The 16,947-nt window shown below is 35.7% G+C and overlaps 1 protein-coding gene across 1 annotated transcript in view; it reads left to right on the top strand.

The window, feature by feature from the left end:
* Window positions 1-16,249, top strand: part of Rab2a (RAB2A, member RAS oncogene family) — a 71,468-nt gene extending 55,219 nt beyond the window's left edge. The window contains exons 7-8 of the mRNA XM_010640742.1: window positions 13,300-13,368; window positions 15,299-16,249. Of these exons, the coding sequence (XP_010639044.1) occupies window positions 13,300-13,368; window positions 15,299-15,394 (165 nt within the window). The 3' untranslated portion in view covers window positions 15,395-16,249. The remainder of the gene's footprint in view (window positions 1-13,299; window positions 13,369-15,298) is intronic.
* Window positions 16,250-16,947: the final 698 nt, after the last annotated feature.

The raw sequence follows: 16,947 nt of genomic DNA, 5'->3' as shown, positions 1-16,947 counted from the left end.
TTTTTTTTTTTTTTTTTTTTTTTTTTTTTTTTTTTTTTTTTAGTTTTTTTGTATAGTCTAGATGTTAGTCCTTTTTTCCACACTGTGAGTTTTCTTTTCACTGTTGGTGTTCTTGCCAGGCAACAGCTTTTAATAAGATGAGATCCCAGTTGTTAATTGATTGTGATAATTTCCTGTGCAATCAGGTTTTTGATCATAAAGTCTGTCTCCCCCAATGTTTTCAAGAGTTCTATTTATTCTGTCTTCCAGCATATTTAGTGTTTCTGTTTTACTGTTTAGATTTTTGATCCATTTTGATTTTAGTTTAGTTCATGGTAAGAAATACAGGTCTAGTTTTAGTCTTCTGCATGCAGAAAGCCAGTTTTTCCAGCCACATTTCTTAAAGAGGCTATCTTTCCTCCAGTAAAGGTGTTTGGCTCCTTTGTCAAAGATAAGGTAGTTGAGTATGTCTGAAGTTGTTTCTGCATCTTCTAATCTGCTTCATTGATCCTGGAGCTTTTTTTTTTTTTTTTTTGCCGGTACCATGCTGTTTTTTATTACAGTAGCTTTGTAGTGTATTTTCAAGTCTGGGCCATGGTGGCACACACCTGTAATCCTAGCACTCAGGAGGCAGAGGCAGGAGGATCACCGTAAGTTCAAGGCTAGCCTGGGCTACATAGTGAGTTCAGGGCCAGCCTAAACTACAAAGTGAGATCCTGTCCCCCAAAAAAACATAAAAAAATGTTTTATTCAAATCAAGGATTATGATGCCCCCTGCCTTGCCTATGTTGCGCAGAATTGTTTTTGCTATTCTTGATCTCTTTACTCTCAGTGTTCTGAAACAAGATTTGGAAAATCCAGATGAGTATATTTACCCTACCTTTCAGCAGATGATTCTCGAACTAGCTGCCAGCAGTCTTTGTAGTTTGAAAAGGTTTTTTGTTGTTGTTGTTTTGTTTTTAATACCTAGAGAAAGCTCTCTAATGATTATTAGCAAAGATTATGGAAAACTAGGTGAGGCAGCCCTTCCCACAATCTTTAGATCTCCTTTTTTGAAGGTGTCACAATACCCTAGAAGTGATATATTCATTGCCATGAATTCTTTCCTGTTTTGTTTTCCCTCTAACTTGAAAACTTAACTTTACAGAGTTGTATGTTACTAAAAACATACTCTTATGTTCCCTCCAAGACATCTGAAGTCTTACTACAGGTGATTGAGGTGTAAATAATGATTAAGCAACATTTTTAAGACAGTTATAACTATCAGGTATTTGTCTCAATTTTTCAGCCATTTCATATGGTCTTTTTCCTTCTGTTTACCAGTTTTGCCTAAAAATAAGCTTAGATATTCATGGGAATACAGAAAAATACAGAAACACCAATAAAGATTTTTTTTAAAAAAAGCAGAAATCACAGGGCTTTTTGAGAAGGAAAGCTTTTTTTAGCCCACTGTCATCTTTGCTAAACATCGTGCCCCGGATCTAGTAAATAAAAACATAAGTACTGGAAAGATGTGGAGAAAAAGAAATATTTGCAGTCTCTTGGAGGGTATATAAATGTGTTACTGCCATTATAGAAAACATGGTGGTTCCATGGAAAATTTAAATACAGCTACCATATGATCCAGCAATCCTACTGCCTGATATATATCCAGAGCGATGTCTGCTCCCCCTGTATGTGTACCTCACTGTTCACAACAGCCAAGATATGGAAACAGCCATAGTGCCCACCAACTGATAAATGGGTAAAGAAAATGTAGGACAAGACCCATGTGACCTCACTCACAAGTGGAATACAGAAAAGTTAAACTCATAGAGGATGAGAATAAAACATGGGTGGTTACTAGGAAAGAATAGGAGGGAGAGAGGAATTAGGAAGAGGTTGAAGTCAGTTAGAAGTAAGAGATTGCACAGTAGAGTGACTAGATAATATACTATATATTTTTAAAAGCTAGAAAAGGGATTTTGAATGTTTTCACTGTAAAGGAATAAGTGTTTGAGGTGATGGATATATTTAACCTCATTTTAACATTATACATTTAAACATTCATGGAAACATTACATGGTACACCATAAATATATTAAATAATTTTTGTTTTGTGTACAAGCTGGAAAATTTGAAAACTTAAGTACCTTTTGAAATTTAGTGTAATAGAAATAAAAATTTTATATGAAAAAAATATCTTAAACTAATGAAAACTCAGGGCTGGAAATGGCTGGTTTAGCTGCTAACATAACAAATATATAGTCAAGATAATAACTGAAAATATAGCCATCTAACCCTAAAATAGAAAGCATTAACTTGCCTAGCCACCTAACTTAACAAGATAAATGAATCTTTGTCTTTGAATGGAGAAAATACCTGACTTATTAAGATAGTGCTAACTAGGAAGAAGACTGATTTCAGGGCTCCTTGCTTATACTTGTGCTCTATCCTAGTACTTAGAAATCTACAGACTTACTTTGCATTGAGTGCTCATTTTTAATGTGCCATTAACTGTGTTCTCATTGTCAAAGTCATGCCAGAGGATTTTACACTAGAAATCTGGGCTGGTCTTATTAGGCCTCCACCATTCCTTGAGGATAGCTTAGTTTAATATTTACCACTCTCCTCCACATATTGGAAGACTTAGCTGTCTAGTCTCAGCTTCTCTACATCTAATTTGATCACCACTTTGGGAACGTCACATGATCCAAACTGTAACTCTTGAAAGTTATATCAGCTTTCTGTGCTGAACTAGGGCAGCTAGTATGTACACATCATAGAGTTATCTTAAACATATATATTACCAATAGTATATATTAATATATTAGCATCCAGTTATATACTCTTAGAGTACCAACTACACGAAGATTTCCTACATGTAGATACCATAAGCATTAGAGTTTCATCTAAAAGTTTTACTACCACCTTAAAATCTGATTTTCTTCCCTTTTAATTTACCTCAGTTCATGGAATACCCTTCATCTCAGTCACTGAAACCAAAAATGCAGTCGTAAACACCTTACTGCTCTTACCCTATCATTTATCAAGTCCTCTTAATTTTGTCAAAGTAGATATTAAATTTGATATCTGTACTCTGTTCTTTTCTTGTCACCATCTTAGTTCATCAAGCTTTTGTTTCTTAGTGGGACTATTTATCTGGACACCTCACTGGTCTGTGTTGCCAGTCTTACCCCCTATGTAATGCATCCTCCAAACTATGCTCTGATTTTATTCGCTTGATGTTTACTTTTCAGAGTTCCTTCATGTCTGTAAGACCACCTCTAATGTCAACTCACACACATGCCTGTCTCCATTTTCCAAGAGAATTGAGCTTAACCATCTGTTTTTCCTCCCCTCAGCTTTCCTAAGAAATGAGAAGGATTTTGCTTATCCTATAGGCCTTCACATGCAGAGCTTTCAAAATTTGTCACCCCTCTTTACCATGTAATCAACTGGACTCTTTGAAACTATGTTCCAATTTTAGAGTTACATCTATCCTGCACTACCCATATTCTTCACATTTAAGATACTCATATTTACCTGAGTATCCACAGTTCATGGGACAAATTGAGCATTAAGTATTTATTCACTAGAAAAACTACATTACTGAGGAATTGAACATATCTTTCTGTTGTCCCTGACAGAAAGTAGGAACAGGAAATTCTTAAATCTCATAATCCCCAAACCTTTCTAATCTAATACTTCCAGATTCCCTCATACCCCTGCGGCTTGAAGGAGTAGAGGTTGTAGATAGAACTCAGGGCCTTGCACATGCTAGCCATGTGCTCTATCACTGAGCTATACGCCCCTAACCTCTCTACTAAGTAAGGACATAATTAATCACATTTCATATACACCCAAAAATAGTCCTAGAAATCTAAAGTAATTTCTGGGTAGAAAGTTTTCGAGAGTATATCAAATATGTCCTTTCTATGTTCAAAATAAACTGCAACAAAAGATAAATGAAAACTCCTTTGGGGCCAGAGATTTGGCTCAGTGCAGTGTGCCTGCCTTGCAAGTGCAAGGTCCTGAGTTCAATCCCCAATGCCCCGCAAAAAAAGCCTTTTCCTGTGTTAAAGATAAATGTGCTGAGAAGCCATTCTAGGCAACAGACGTGACAGGAGATATCACAATCCCCAACTTGAAACTATACTACAAAGCCACAGTGATAAAAACATAGTGGTACTGGCAAAGAAACAGACCCTAGGATCAGTGGAATATATTAGAAGATGCAGAAACAACTCCAGATGTACATTATCAGCTACCTCATCTTTGACCAAGGAGCCAACCATCTTCACTGGAGGAAAGATAGCATCTTCAGTAAATTGTGTAGGAAAAACTGGATTTCAACCTGCCAAAGATTAAAACTAGATCCCTGTCTTTCATCATGCACTAAACTAAAATCGAAGTGGATTAAAGATCTAAATACTAAAACACTAAACCTGGTGGAAGGTAAGTTACGTAAAACTCTGGAGACATTGATATAGGAAAAGACTTTATGAACAAATCCTTAGTATCATGGAAACTAGCACAAAGAATCAACCACTGAGATCTCATCTTATTAAAAAGCTTCTACACTGCAGGAGAAACTACCAAGAGAGCTAAGAGACAACCTACAGTGTGGGGAAAATTTACCAGCTATTCCTCGAGAATGTATAAAGAGCTCAAAAAAATCAGAACTCCCAAATATAAAGACCCAATTCAAAATTGGGTATCTGAAATGAACAGACATTTCTCAGACAAACAATTAAAAACAGCCAATAAGGGGCTGGGGATTTAGCTCAGTGGTTCCACCACCTGCTTCAAAAACTCAAGGACCCGAGTTCGATCCCCAGTATTAAAAAAAAAAACAGCTAATAAATGTATGAAAAAAATGTTCAGCATCACTGGTCATTCAAGAGATGCAGGTGCAAATGACACTGAGATTCCACCTCACCTCAGAAAGAATCACTGCTATCAAGAAATCAACCAGTAACAAATGCTGACGGGATTGTAGGGAGACTGGTACTCTTCTTCATTGCTGGTGGGAGTGTAGACTGGTGCATCCACTGTGGAAATCAATATGGAGATACCTCAAAGAACTAGGACTAGAGGTTCCATTTGACCTAGCTATTCCTTTGCTGGATATCTTTCCAAAAGATTTACAAGAATCATACCACAGCAATATATTATACACCCATGTTTATAGTGGCACAGTGTGTAATAGCTAAACTTGGAAACAGCCCATTTGCCCAGCAATTGGAGACTGGTTAAAAAAGATGTGGTTTTTCTATAAAATGGAGTATTACTCAGCCATAAAGAATGAGAAATGAGAGACATTGATAACTAAATGGATGTAAATTGAGGACATACTCTAAAGTGAAATAAATAGGACATACGAATAAATACAGAACAGTTTCTCTGGTGTGAAAAGCTAAAGATGTAAATAAGGTTCAAATTGTATAATTAATGTGAAATAGGAAGAAAAGGGCTAAAGGAGTTGGGGAAGTAGAAACGGTAGGGGAAAGGAAAGAAAGGAAAAAAATACAAGAAAAGGAAAAAATGGAAACAGAGTCTTTGTAAATGGAGAAGGGTGTAGGGGGTGAAAGGAAGGAGGGCAGGGGAATGGGAAAAAAATAAGAACCAAGATGCATCATGTAAAGGTACAAGATCCCAATGATGAATGTAACTTTTAAAGATAGGGGCCAGGGATTTGGCTCAGTGGTTCCACTGCCTGACTCGAAAACACAAGTGCCCAAGATCAATCCCCAGTACCAACAAACAAACATACAAACAAAAAATTAAAGATAAATGTGCTGAGGATATTCTATTCTAATCCTACTTCTGCTTATAGTTGTATACGTGGTCTCAGACACATCACTTTTTTTTTTTTTGGCAGCTCAATCATAGCTATTAAATGAGAGTTATTATAGATACATAGGTTTGGCAGGGCCTCTTTCAGTAAAACACAAGGAAGTATGTAAGAAAGAAGTGAAAATAGAGCTCTGCTTTGGAGTTACAAATGCTGTGGAGAATGAGGAAGAAAAAGAAAGAACTTCTCTTTCCTGGGCTACCTTATTCCTTCCCCATCTCCGAAGGTAGCCCCAACAGAACTGCCTTGACTGTACTAAGTGGTGTATGAGTTTCTTCCAGTGACGCTAACTGAAATGGAATCAGTACATTTTGAAGTCACAAAATATGAAGCTTTGTGGTTTTGTTTTTTTAAGCTCCCTAATATCAAATTCTGGTCTAGTTTTTTTGTGTTTGTTTTGGTTTTTGGTTTTTTGTTTGTTTCTTTGTTTGTTTGTTTCTTCCAGTACTGGGAATCAAACTCAGGGCATTGTGCTTGTCAGACCGGCACTGCACTGCTAGCTACATCGCCAGCCCTCTAGTATTCATTTTTTGTTTTGCTTCATTTTAATTTTCTTCTTATAATTTGAGTTTCATATAAGAAAAACCATGAGGGAAAAAAAAGCCACGTAATATTTAAGACTGTGTGTTTGATTTACTTCACTTAATATTATGGCCTCATTGTGCATTTCCTACAAATGACTCAAGTTTATCTTTCTTTAAAAGATGGCAGAGTAGCAAGGTATGGTGGCTCACACCTATAATCCCATCACTTGGAAGGCTGAAGCATTGAGTTCAAGGACAGTATAAACTACATAGTAAGACCCTGTTTCAAAATAGCAAACAGGGTAGTGCTCCATTGTGTGTAAATACCACATTTTCTTTTATTCATTCACTTGTTGACAGGCATATAGGCTGCTTGCAAGATTTAGGTACTAAAACTTGTGCTACTACAGACATGAGTGTGCATGTATCACTGTAATATGATGTCTTTATCTCTTTTCAAGAAGATACCTGGAAGGCGAGTAGTTGGGTCAAATAGAATTTCTAGCTTCAGTTTTTTTGAGGAATCTCCATACCGATTTTCATAATAATTGTACTAATTTACAGTCCCATCAACAATACAGGAGGATTCTTTTTTCTCCTGTAGCCTTACCAGCATTTGTTATTATTTGATTTCTTAATGGTGGCCATTCTTTTAAGATGGAATCTCAGTGTTGTTTTAATTTGCATTTATCTTCACAAGACTTTCTCATCTTTGCTTTTTTGGTACCAGGGATCAAACTCGGGTCCTTGTGCTTTCAAGGCAGGCGGTGGAACCACTGAGCTAAATCCCCGGCCCCTTTGCATAATATTTAAGTCATCTCTCTATATATCTTATTGTTTAAGACTCCTCTACACATGTGTTGCTAATGGCACTTTTTAAATGTTTTGTCTAGTCAAGACATGTGAATTGACTGAAGATTCTTGATCGTTTCCTTCACTCTGCAGTGTTTGAAGGACGTATTGATGTTTAGCACCCCTGTCATAGTCCCCAAATTCTCAGGATGAGAGCTGACACACTGAGTACTTAATGCTTGTCAAGCGCTATGTTCAGAGCCTTATGTTAATCTAAAAATCCTGCAAAGTAGTACCAGTGCCATCTTCATCTTACAGAAAAAGGGGTTAAGCTGTACACCTCAGGCAACACTGGTGTGAACTGGAGTGCCTGACACTAGAGCCCTATTTATCCATCACCATTCTGCTGGCTTTATAGGCATAACTCATCCCATCACAAGTTTTCTTGAAAAGAAATTAAAATTAATTTCAGTATTTATATATGCAATTTGAATTTTTTAAAGATTGTTTACATATCTTTTAGATATGTAAAGTCCTTACTGTTATGACTAAGTAATAATAAGTACTTAGTAAATATTGGTTATTATTAGCCTAGGCACATGGAAGATTTCAGCAACTGAGAAGAAAAGTAAACAGAATTCTATTTACATCATGCCTCCTAGTTTGAAGAGAAAGCTAAAAGTCACTTATTTAATGACATATCTTTCTATCATCTGTCCAAGTAACTTGAGTTACAGTGGTACCTTGGTTCACAAACTTAATTTGTTCCACGATTTTGGAAAAGATGGCCACGTTTGTGTTTGTGTGGGAAAAGTAGCTGTGGTCATGTTTGTCTCCTGGTGCAGAGTTTGCAGACAAAAACAAAATTTTGCCAAACTCTTGTTTGCAAACCACATTTTTTGCAAACAAGCATTCGTGAACGAAGGTATCAGGTTATAACAGGTGCTGTAAAGTATCTCTTGCCACCAGGGGGCAGCATGTTACATGAGGAAATGAGCATCACTTGAAGACAGTTTATTGTCAGTATGTTGCTTTAAAAACTGTTAAACTCATAAAAAGTGTTCCAAGTTCCACTGGCCCTGTTCTCTCTGTTAGCACATTGTGTGTGGTGTACAGTAAGAACTGCCTCAATCCTACCCCATGTTCTCCCTCTTTGTGTTATTGCAGAAAGGTTTTTTTGTTTTTGTTTTTGTTTTGTTTTTGTCTTTTAACTGAAATTTGAGCCCTTGTGCTTAGATTCTCATGCCTAATGCCTTTTAGTTCAGCAACAGTAGGAACTATGTTCTCTTCATGTCTTCCGTGGTATCTAGCAACGTTCTGAGTAATATCAGAGAAACCTGCAGCACATATCAGCATGTGTAGGGGCTGAATATGTATTTGAGTTACAGCACATTTATAGATTTGGGTGGTTATATTTATTTTAATTTGTGGAAATTTTTCTTTTAAGTTTGGGTGTTATCAGTGTCATTCAGATAACTGCTGCCAAGGGTTGAAATATTAGTGTCTGAGTTGGAAAGCAAGAAAATTGATGGCTAATGAAGAAAATGCAGGTGAAGAACTGAACAAGGCAATTAATCAAAGTGTAGTGAAGGAAGAGCTGGTAGTACAATGAAGAGAGAGATAGGCTTCTGCTCTTGCATGGGAAGCAAGAGGATCACTAAAATCAATTGGCTGCTAAGAAGTCTGTTTATACTTCATAATCATGGATCTTTCTAATAATTATTGCAGAGTGCCAGTACAATCATTTGCCATTAGTTTCTCTGCAGATTTTTTTCCTACACTGAAATCTATTGGTTTTGTCTAATGCTTGCCACTTAATAAAGTTTCAAAAGAACTTGCTCCCAGAAAGATGCATACATAAGCAATATAAAACCATCATCTTATGTGAATCCATTGTACTTTTTAGATATCTCCTTGTTGAAGGTAATTGAGTTTAGTAAATGTCTTTTAAGAATGTGCTTTATTTTAGTGCTAGATATTCAAAAATACAATATACTTAATATCTAAATATTAAGTACCAGGGATCAAACTCAGGACATTGTGCTTGTGAGGCAGGCATGGTGCCACTGCACTAAATCCCCGGCCCCATAAAGTTTTTTTAAGGGGATAACTTAGCCATTCAAATTAAAACTAATTCTGTGAAAAATGGTAGAGCATCCTGACATTTACCAAGGTATATTTAAAATTATTTTTGAACACCTTATATGCCCACAGAGAATTCACTGGTCTAAGGATGGAACAGAAACATCTTGCACATTGAAAAATGTCTATGAGAACTGATATTGAATGACCACTTTTTTTAAAACCCAGCCAATCTTATTATTTAGATGTCTATTTCTCTTTATTAAAATGTTTTGAAACTTAAGTAAGAAGATTTTACCTGTGACACCAAAAAGTGTCATCTTAGAAGTTTCCTTTGATCTCTAATAAGCCTTCCTAGTATTTGGTTAATATTCTTTGTATTTGGAGAATCAGCAGTTTTAGTTCATAGCCACACAGTTTAAAAACAGGTATACTTATGTTTGCATTTGTCATGTTGGGTTTCCCAACCTATGAGTTTATTAAAGTTAGTCATTAATCACTAATAATACATATTAAATGTTAACTTTTTTCATGAGGCATATAAAACAACCCATTTGTAGTATATTCGGAAGGACACAAAACATTTTAGTGTTTTAAATGTGGAGAGTTGTATGACAGAGTAAAGATAGCATTATCCAAAGACTACTCTATTGAGATGACAAATTGTGAAAAAAAAATAATTTATATTTCAGTTAAAGGAAATTAATTTGCATGTCCTTCAAATGTAAAATATACCTTAAATTTGTGTAGTACAGCTATGCTTTGAAAGCTACTTAATAAAATATTAAGTACTATTTAGGTAATAAAATTAGTAGTGACTTCAGAAATTTCATATAGCATAGCATAAGCTAATTTTTTAAATGATTTATCAACATTGGCAGAAAGGCTGTTTACTTACATAAATGGGCAAATGTAATAATGACTTATAATATAAAACTGCTTATTTGAAGTTATAACTCATTTATGAGTCCTTGTGGTTCTGTCTAGTGTTCTGGTGAATGTGCATATGTGAATGCCCCTGTAAGTAACTCTGGTCCTGGGAATTTATCTATCGTTGACTTCGGTATTTAGTTAGCCTGGTTTCTAAGGCCATCACAGTAATTGCCATGTTATTGGAAATAAAGTTAAATTTTTCATTATTTATAGGCATAACTTCAATTTTGAAGAATGTAAATCATTCATAGTTGGCTAGAAGCCAATTCCTCCTTCACTGTAACTCTAGCACACCCATGAAAAGCGTGCTCGTGTCCTAAGTGCCTTGTGAATCTGCAGTGATTAATTCTTCTCATTATTTTGCTGCAAATTCTCATGACCCTCTGTGATTCGATCAGCCACTTAAGAGTTTATGCATATTCATATCTCTGCTACTGCTGCTGTCGTCCAAGTCTCCTTGGCTGACTGGGGTGTTCTTGGTGCAGTAATTGAGCTACAGTAGATTGATTACTCTGGGGAGCTGTAAGGCCTTTAAAGGTGAAAACATATCAGAGTCCTGTTAATTAGGAAACAAAAGCTCTGATGGCAAGTTGAGCAGTCAAATGTTTTCAGTGTAGAAAAGATGAAAGATAGGATTTGTTCTTCTCCACAAACCCTGCTTACCTTTTAAAATTTATGTTAAGTCTATATACTTGATACAGAACAAGAACTTTCTTTTATGAATTTTCATAATGTTAATTGAAGAGATTAGTTCTATTACCTGTTCTCAAATCTGATAATTTAGAACCTAACAAAGTTTATTTATATCTTCTCTAACACTGATTTTGTATATATATATAATTTTTTTACTTTCTTTTGGTACTAGGGAATCGAACTCAGGACTTTGCACTTGTGAGGCAGGCAGCAGCACCACTGAACTAAATCCCCAGCCCTTACATTGGTTATATTTAGTATTTTATATAAATGCAGAATATTTGTAAATTTTGTCTTTTAAGGGCTTATTTTGTGGGGTAATTTTTGTTTTGTTTTTAAAGCACTAGCACGCCTCACACGTGCTAGACAACCACACCACCACTAAGCAATACCCTCAGCCCTTTATGGGCCTAATTTAGTGTATGGTTTTCTAATACTAAATTGCCTTCTATCTCTTTTAACGTTAGTGTTCTGATTCTTTGCTTCTTTAACTATATATCAAGTAATATATAGCAAAAAGGGTCCCGTGTGAAACAGTATCCTCCAAGAATAAACTAGTTTTCAGCAGAGGGTTATGCAGGTTACCTATTTGACATACAGTGTTATTGGATATACTGTTTTTTATGGTATCTCCTATCATTTTTTTTCTTTGAGATATAAATCGCACACCATAAAATTCATCACAGACTAATCTGAGACCATTTTCTTCACCCTAAAAGAAAACCCCATTCTCGTTACCCATTACTTCTCATTCCCCTCTCTTCCTAGCCCCTGGTAAGCAATAATCTATTTTCTATCTCTATGGATTGCCTATTGGATATTTTATATAAATGGAATTGCTCTATGTATAGCCTTTTGATCCTGCCGCCTTTTACTGCGCGTGTTTTCAGGATTATCCATACTGTAGCATGAATCAGTACTTCCTTTTAGGACTAAATAATATTCTACTAATAGCCAACGTATTTGTTTTCCAGTGATATCATTGATGTATTTTTTGGTACCAGGGATCAAACTTGGATACTCGTGCTTGTAAGGCAGGCAGTGGAACCACTGGGCTAAATCCCCGGCCCATTTATGTTGTTTCTATATTTTAATTGCTGTGAATGATGATGCTAATAATGCTCATAAAAATTCATGTATCTCAACTGGAAACTCAATAAAGAAGATGTGGGGCTTTTATAAAATGGAGTATTACTCAGCCATAAAGAACAAGAAACTGGAGACATTTATAGCTAACTGGATGCACATTGAGGTCATACTCTTCAGTGAAATACATAGGACACACGTGTAAATACTGAATAGTTTCTCTGGTATGAGAAACAAAGTGTAAATAAGGATTTAAATGTGCAATAGATAATGTATGATAAGGAGAAAAGGTCCAGAGGGGAAGGGAAGTAAGGGCAGGGGGAAGAAAGGGAGGGAGGGAGGAAGGGGAGAAGGAAGGAGACAGAGATGGAGGGAGGGAGAGAAATAGGGAGAGATGGAGGACAGGGAATTTGGTTCAGTGGTTCTGCTACCTGCCTTTGCGAGCACCAGGGCCCGAGTTTGATCCCCAGTGCTGCAAAAAAAGATGGAGGGGGGAGATGGAGGAGTTGAAGGGAGGGCAGGGGAATGGGGAAAAAATAATCAAGATAAGCCAGGCGTGGTAGTGCACGCCTGTAATCCCAGCACTTGGGTGGCTGAGGCAGGAGGATCGCTGTGAGTCTGAGACCAGCCTGGGCTACATAGTGAGTTCCAGGTCACTCTCAACTACATAGTGAGACCCTGTCTCAAAAAACCAAAAAAATAAAAAAATAAAAGGATATATCATGTAGGTCCGAGGATTTAGCTCAGTGATTCCACCGCCTGTCTCAAGCATAAGGTCCTGAGTTCAGTGCCTGATACCAAAAAAAAAAAAAGATACATCACATAAAGGTACAAATTCCCAATGATGAATGCCATCATATTGTATACCTAAAATGTACCAATAAACTTAATGAATTAAAAAAAAATCACATATGTTCTTACCTAGTTCTTGATCTTAGGGGGAGAGTTTTAGTCTTCAACATTGAATATAATGTTTAGATGGTATTTCTTAAGTGCTGTTTATCAGGGTGAGGAAGTTCCCTTTTATTCCTAAATTGTTGATTGTTTTTATCATGAAAGGTTGTTGAAGTATGTCTTGAGAGGGTCATGTGGTTTTTATCCTTTATTTTGTGAATAAAGTATATTACATGAGTAATTACATGAGTAAATGTTGTTCTCTACAGCTGGTTTTTTGATTTTTGCTTTATATTTTGGAGACAAGTTGTCTTATATTGTGGAGGCTGGCCTCGAACTCTTGGTCCTCTTGCTTCAGCCTTGTAGAAGCTGGGATTGTAGGAGTACACTGCACTCAACATCTTAGAACTTTTATATAATGTTCCTTTACTGTTTTAATGTTGAAGAGTGTGAACCCAATTCCTCTACTTTATATTTCAGGCATTTATTAATACAGCAAAAGAAATTTATGAAAAAATTCAAGAAGGCGTCTTTGACATTAATAACGAGGTATATACATGTAAATGTTGGTTAACAATTTAGAATTAACTTTTATTTACTGTTTGGATTCATGATTTTATGTTTGCTAAAGTCCTAAAATGTATTGATAATAATTAGTTAACACATTAGTTAGCAGTCATCTAACTGAAAACCTATTATATGTAGTACACAGTTAAATGTTTATGTTCTAGTAGAGCATCACTTTGTCAGTGAAAACGGATTAGAGTAAGAGGTCCTATCCATTTATTGCATGTAGTGCAAAATAATTTAAATCCCCCAAAGAGCAAAGAAAATCCACTTTTATCCACATGTCTATATGGCATCATCTGTTTGGGGAGTAATAGTGTACTATGTGAATGCATGTACTGTGTCACCAATGCAAGACGCACTCTGTTTTCTGGTATAAAAGGAGGACAGTCCTAGTTTGGAAATTATTCCAAGTATAGCAAAGATTGTTTTGGGGTGATTAAATTAATGTATACAGTTGGTGATTATCAGTGGGTTTTTGCAATTTTGACAGTTTTTGGTCATTGTGATTAGGATAATATGTAAAATTTTGAAGTATACAATTCATAATATTCACTAGCTATCATTTTGAGTCAAATCCCCACTCTACATTTATTCTTATTTCAAAATGTTTATCTGAATAGAGAATGTTATTTTCATTACATAAATATTCTTACCAATCTATATTAAGACTTCTAGCTCATAAGAGAAGAAAAGCTAGTTCCTACCCCAGTTGCAATTAGAAAAGTTCTGTGAAGCTATCACATAATATATCTCTTGGCTTCTACATACACTCAGCTTTCTAGTATTTGCCTCAGTAATCTCTACTAAAACAAACAGTAGTTTACTAAGGTTTCCAAAAAGTAGTTTTATCATTCCTTTTTGTTTGCAATAATATGCTTTCTACATCCTGTCTTCTAGACTTATATGGCAGTACTTCTGAGTTAATTTAAAAGTGGTACCATTCAGAAACTAATGCCTTATAAATTGAACAGTAATTGAGCCTCTATTTAAAAGGGCACATTCATTGTTTCTGTCTGGTTTCATATAGTAGCTGACTGCTGTACTGTGCCTTATGCAGCTTTGATTGTAATATGCTGTCAGGAGCCAACAGGCCGTGCTATTTATTTGGCCTAATGCCAAATCTGACTCCTTGATTCCTCAAGAAGTTGCTAGCAGCCCAGAGGAGGCAAAACCAATGAGCCATAGGGCATGCTTTTTATTAAAGAGGAGTCAAAAGAGCGAAAAGAAACCACATCAGCTGCTGTCAATACTGAGCCAGTGCCAGAAACCCCAAGGCTACTACTGTTGCAGAACAACTGCCAAGCGCTATAAATCTGAGATTTACTGTGACGTAAAGTTTCCTTAAGAGCTTAATTTCTGAAGCTACTGTATTACTTTTTTCAAAGTGTTGTATTTTTAGGTAAAATCCACTTGAGGGAATGAGGGTTCAGACATAAGTGTGAGTTTGATGAATGAAAGAACCACTCTGTGTGTGGGTTCTTGGCAACCTGCCATGTCTTCGGGGATCATAGAAATTATTGATGACACAGAACATTCATATGCCCTTAGCCTGTACAGCTGATTCAACATGGAACAGAAATGCTGTCTAGAGAAAAAAATTTTACATCATGTTAGAGCAGCAGGAGCTTTGTATATTTTTATCCTTTAACTATTCCTTGTAATAATTGCTTTAAATAATTTCTCCAATATGAGAACTCCCTGAAAAAGCAGCATTGTTTGATTTTATTTTCCTAGTAAGAATTATTTTCAGAAACATAAAGTGTTTTTAAAAGAAGGAACATCTCCTAAGAGTTTTAATTGTTGTTAAAATTTACTTAAAATGTATCATTAAGAATTAAATGAGTTTTAACAAATCAAATTCTGTTGTCTGGTTGGGTCCACTTACGGTTGTTATTCTCTTCTATTTCAGGCAAATGGCATTAAAATTGGCCCCCAGCATGCTGCTACTAATGCGACGCATGCAGGCAATCAGGGAGGACAGCAGGCTGGGGGAGGCTGCTGTTGAGTCTGTTTTAACTGTCTTAACTGCCCAAGTAGGGCTACTCACTTATTATTTCACCCTCTCTGCTCCTGCTCCACTGAGACATGAAACTATATGAGATGGCTTTGTGTCACAGAAGACTTTAATCCTTCAAATTCTTGTATAACTTTGAATAAATGGTTAATGTTCACTTAAAAAGACAAATTTTGGAGATTGTATTCATATCTATTTGCATTTGATTTCTAGGTCAATTGATGTGATTATTTTTGTTAAATGTTGTCTTGTGCCCTTAACTACAAACTGAATTGTATTAAACACTACAAAGTCATCTTGAGTATTTTAAATCAGTTGGTGTAGTTAGGTTTCCCAATACCTGTGGTTACCTAATGTTTAATACTACAGAACTGTCCTCAAAAGTTTGTAAATTTTCAAGGCTATAAGGAAAAGTAGAAGGACTCTTTTATTTCTGTATTTATCATTTACTTTCTGTATATATAGTTTAATAACCTGCTTGGGTGTAATTTGCCAAGCTTGAATTCTTTAATGCATTTGCATAAATTCTCCACTGTTTAGAGCTTAAAGCTACAGAAGCATTGTTAGGAATTGCTTGGACATTGAATTTTAAATTTTTTGACATTGTTAAACAAGCATGTTCATCTTTTCTTGTCACTAGTTCAAGAAAAATATGCTTAATATATACTACTAAAGGCTACTTGTGTGTTAACCTGTTTTAATGCCAAAAGTTTGCTATTTGTCCACATTTTCCTTAAGAACTCTTCAGAAAAGGATTTGTTTGCCTTAATGAATACTGTTGTGTAAAAACGGTATAATGAGTGGAAAGGGCAGAAGCAAGAAAACCCTACATCTCAGCTACTCCAAGAAGAATGAGTATCCACACCTAGATGGCGCATTATGAGGACTTACTCTTTCCTTAAACACAATAATGTTTTCTTTTTCTTTCATTGACATGATTTCTCAGTGTATTTTTCATGCAGGACAGTTTCTCAACCTTGATGTACAGTGACTGTAAAATTTTTCTTTCAGTGGCAACGTATAATCTTTAAGATATGGTAAGCATCTTGTCTGTTTTGAAGGGAATATGACAATAAATCTACTGGATGGAATATCCTGTTAAAAAGTAGAAAAGCTTTAGTAGTCTACGCAGTGTGATGGTTTTATCTTTTTTTTTTCTTTTTCTCCCTTGGTCTCTAATGCAATTGTTATAGCAGTGCAAAATAAAATCCTATGTATAAAAATGTTCCCTTTTTTATGACATCTTTTTTAAAACATTTTTAGTCCATTTTGAGCTTTTCTGTGTATCTAACCATGTTTTTTAAAATGCTTACCCTTTTTAAAAATTTACTAAAATATGAAAAAACTTTCCCTACATTGAAATTCTTATAGAAAATATAAGTACTTTCTGTGCAGTTGGCTCAAGAACACATATGCCTATAAAAAGGCATGAAATTCTAAGCGTGACACTCATTACCACTTACATTCACTAACTGACTTCAACTTTCTACAGATCTTCCCTGAAGATTCAGCAATACTCTTGTCAAAGCTTTGCTGTCGCTCCA

The sequence above is a fragment of the Fukomys damarensis genome, unplaced genomic scaffold (genome assembly GCF_012274545.1).
Source record: "Fukomys damarensis isolate Sample0158 unplaced genomic scaffold, DMR_v1.0_HiC HiC_scaffold_5, whole genome shotgun sequence".
Taxonomy (NCBI): Eukaryota; Metazoa; Chordata; class Mammalia; order Rodentia; family Bathyergidae; genus Fukomys; species Fukomys damarensis.
The sequence above is the reverse complement of the archived record's forward strand: the minus strand, read 5'-3'. Positions and strand labels throughout refer to the sequence as shown.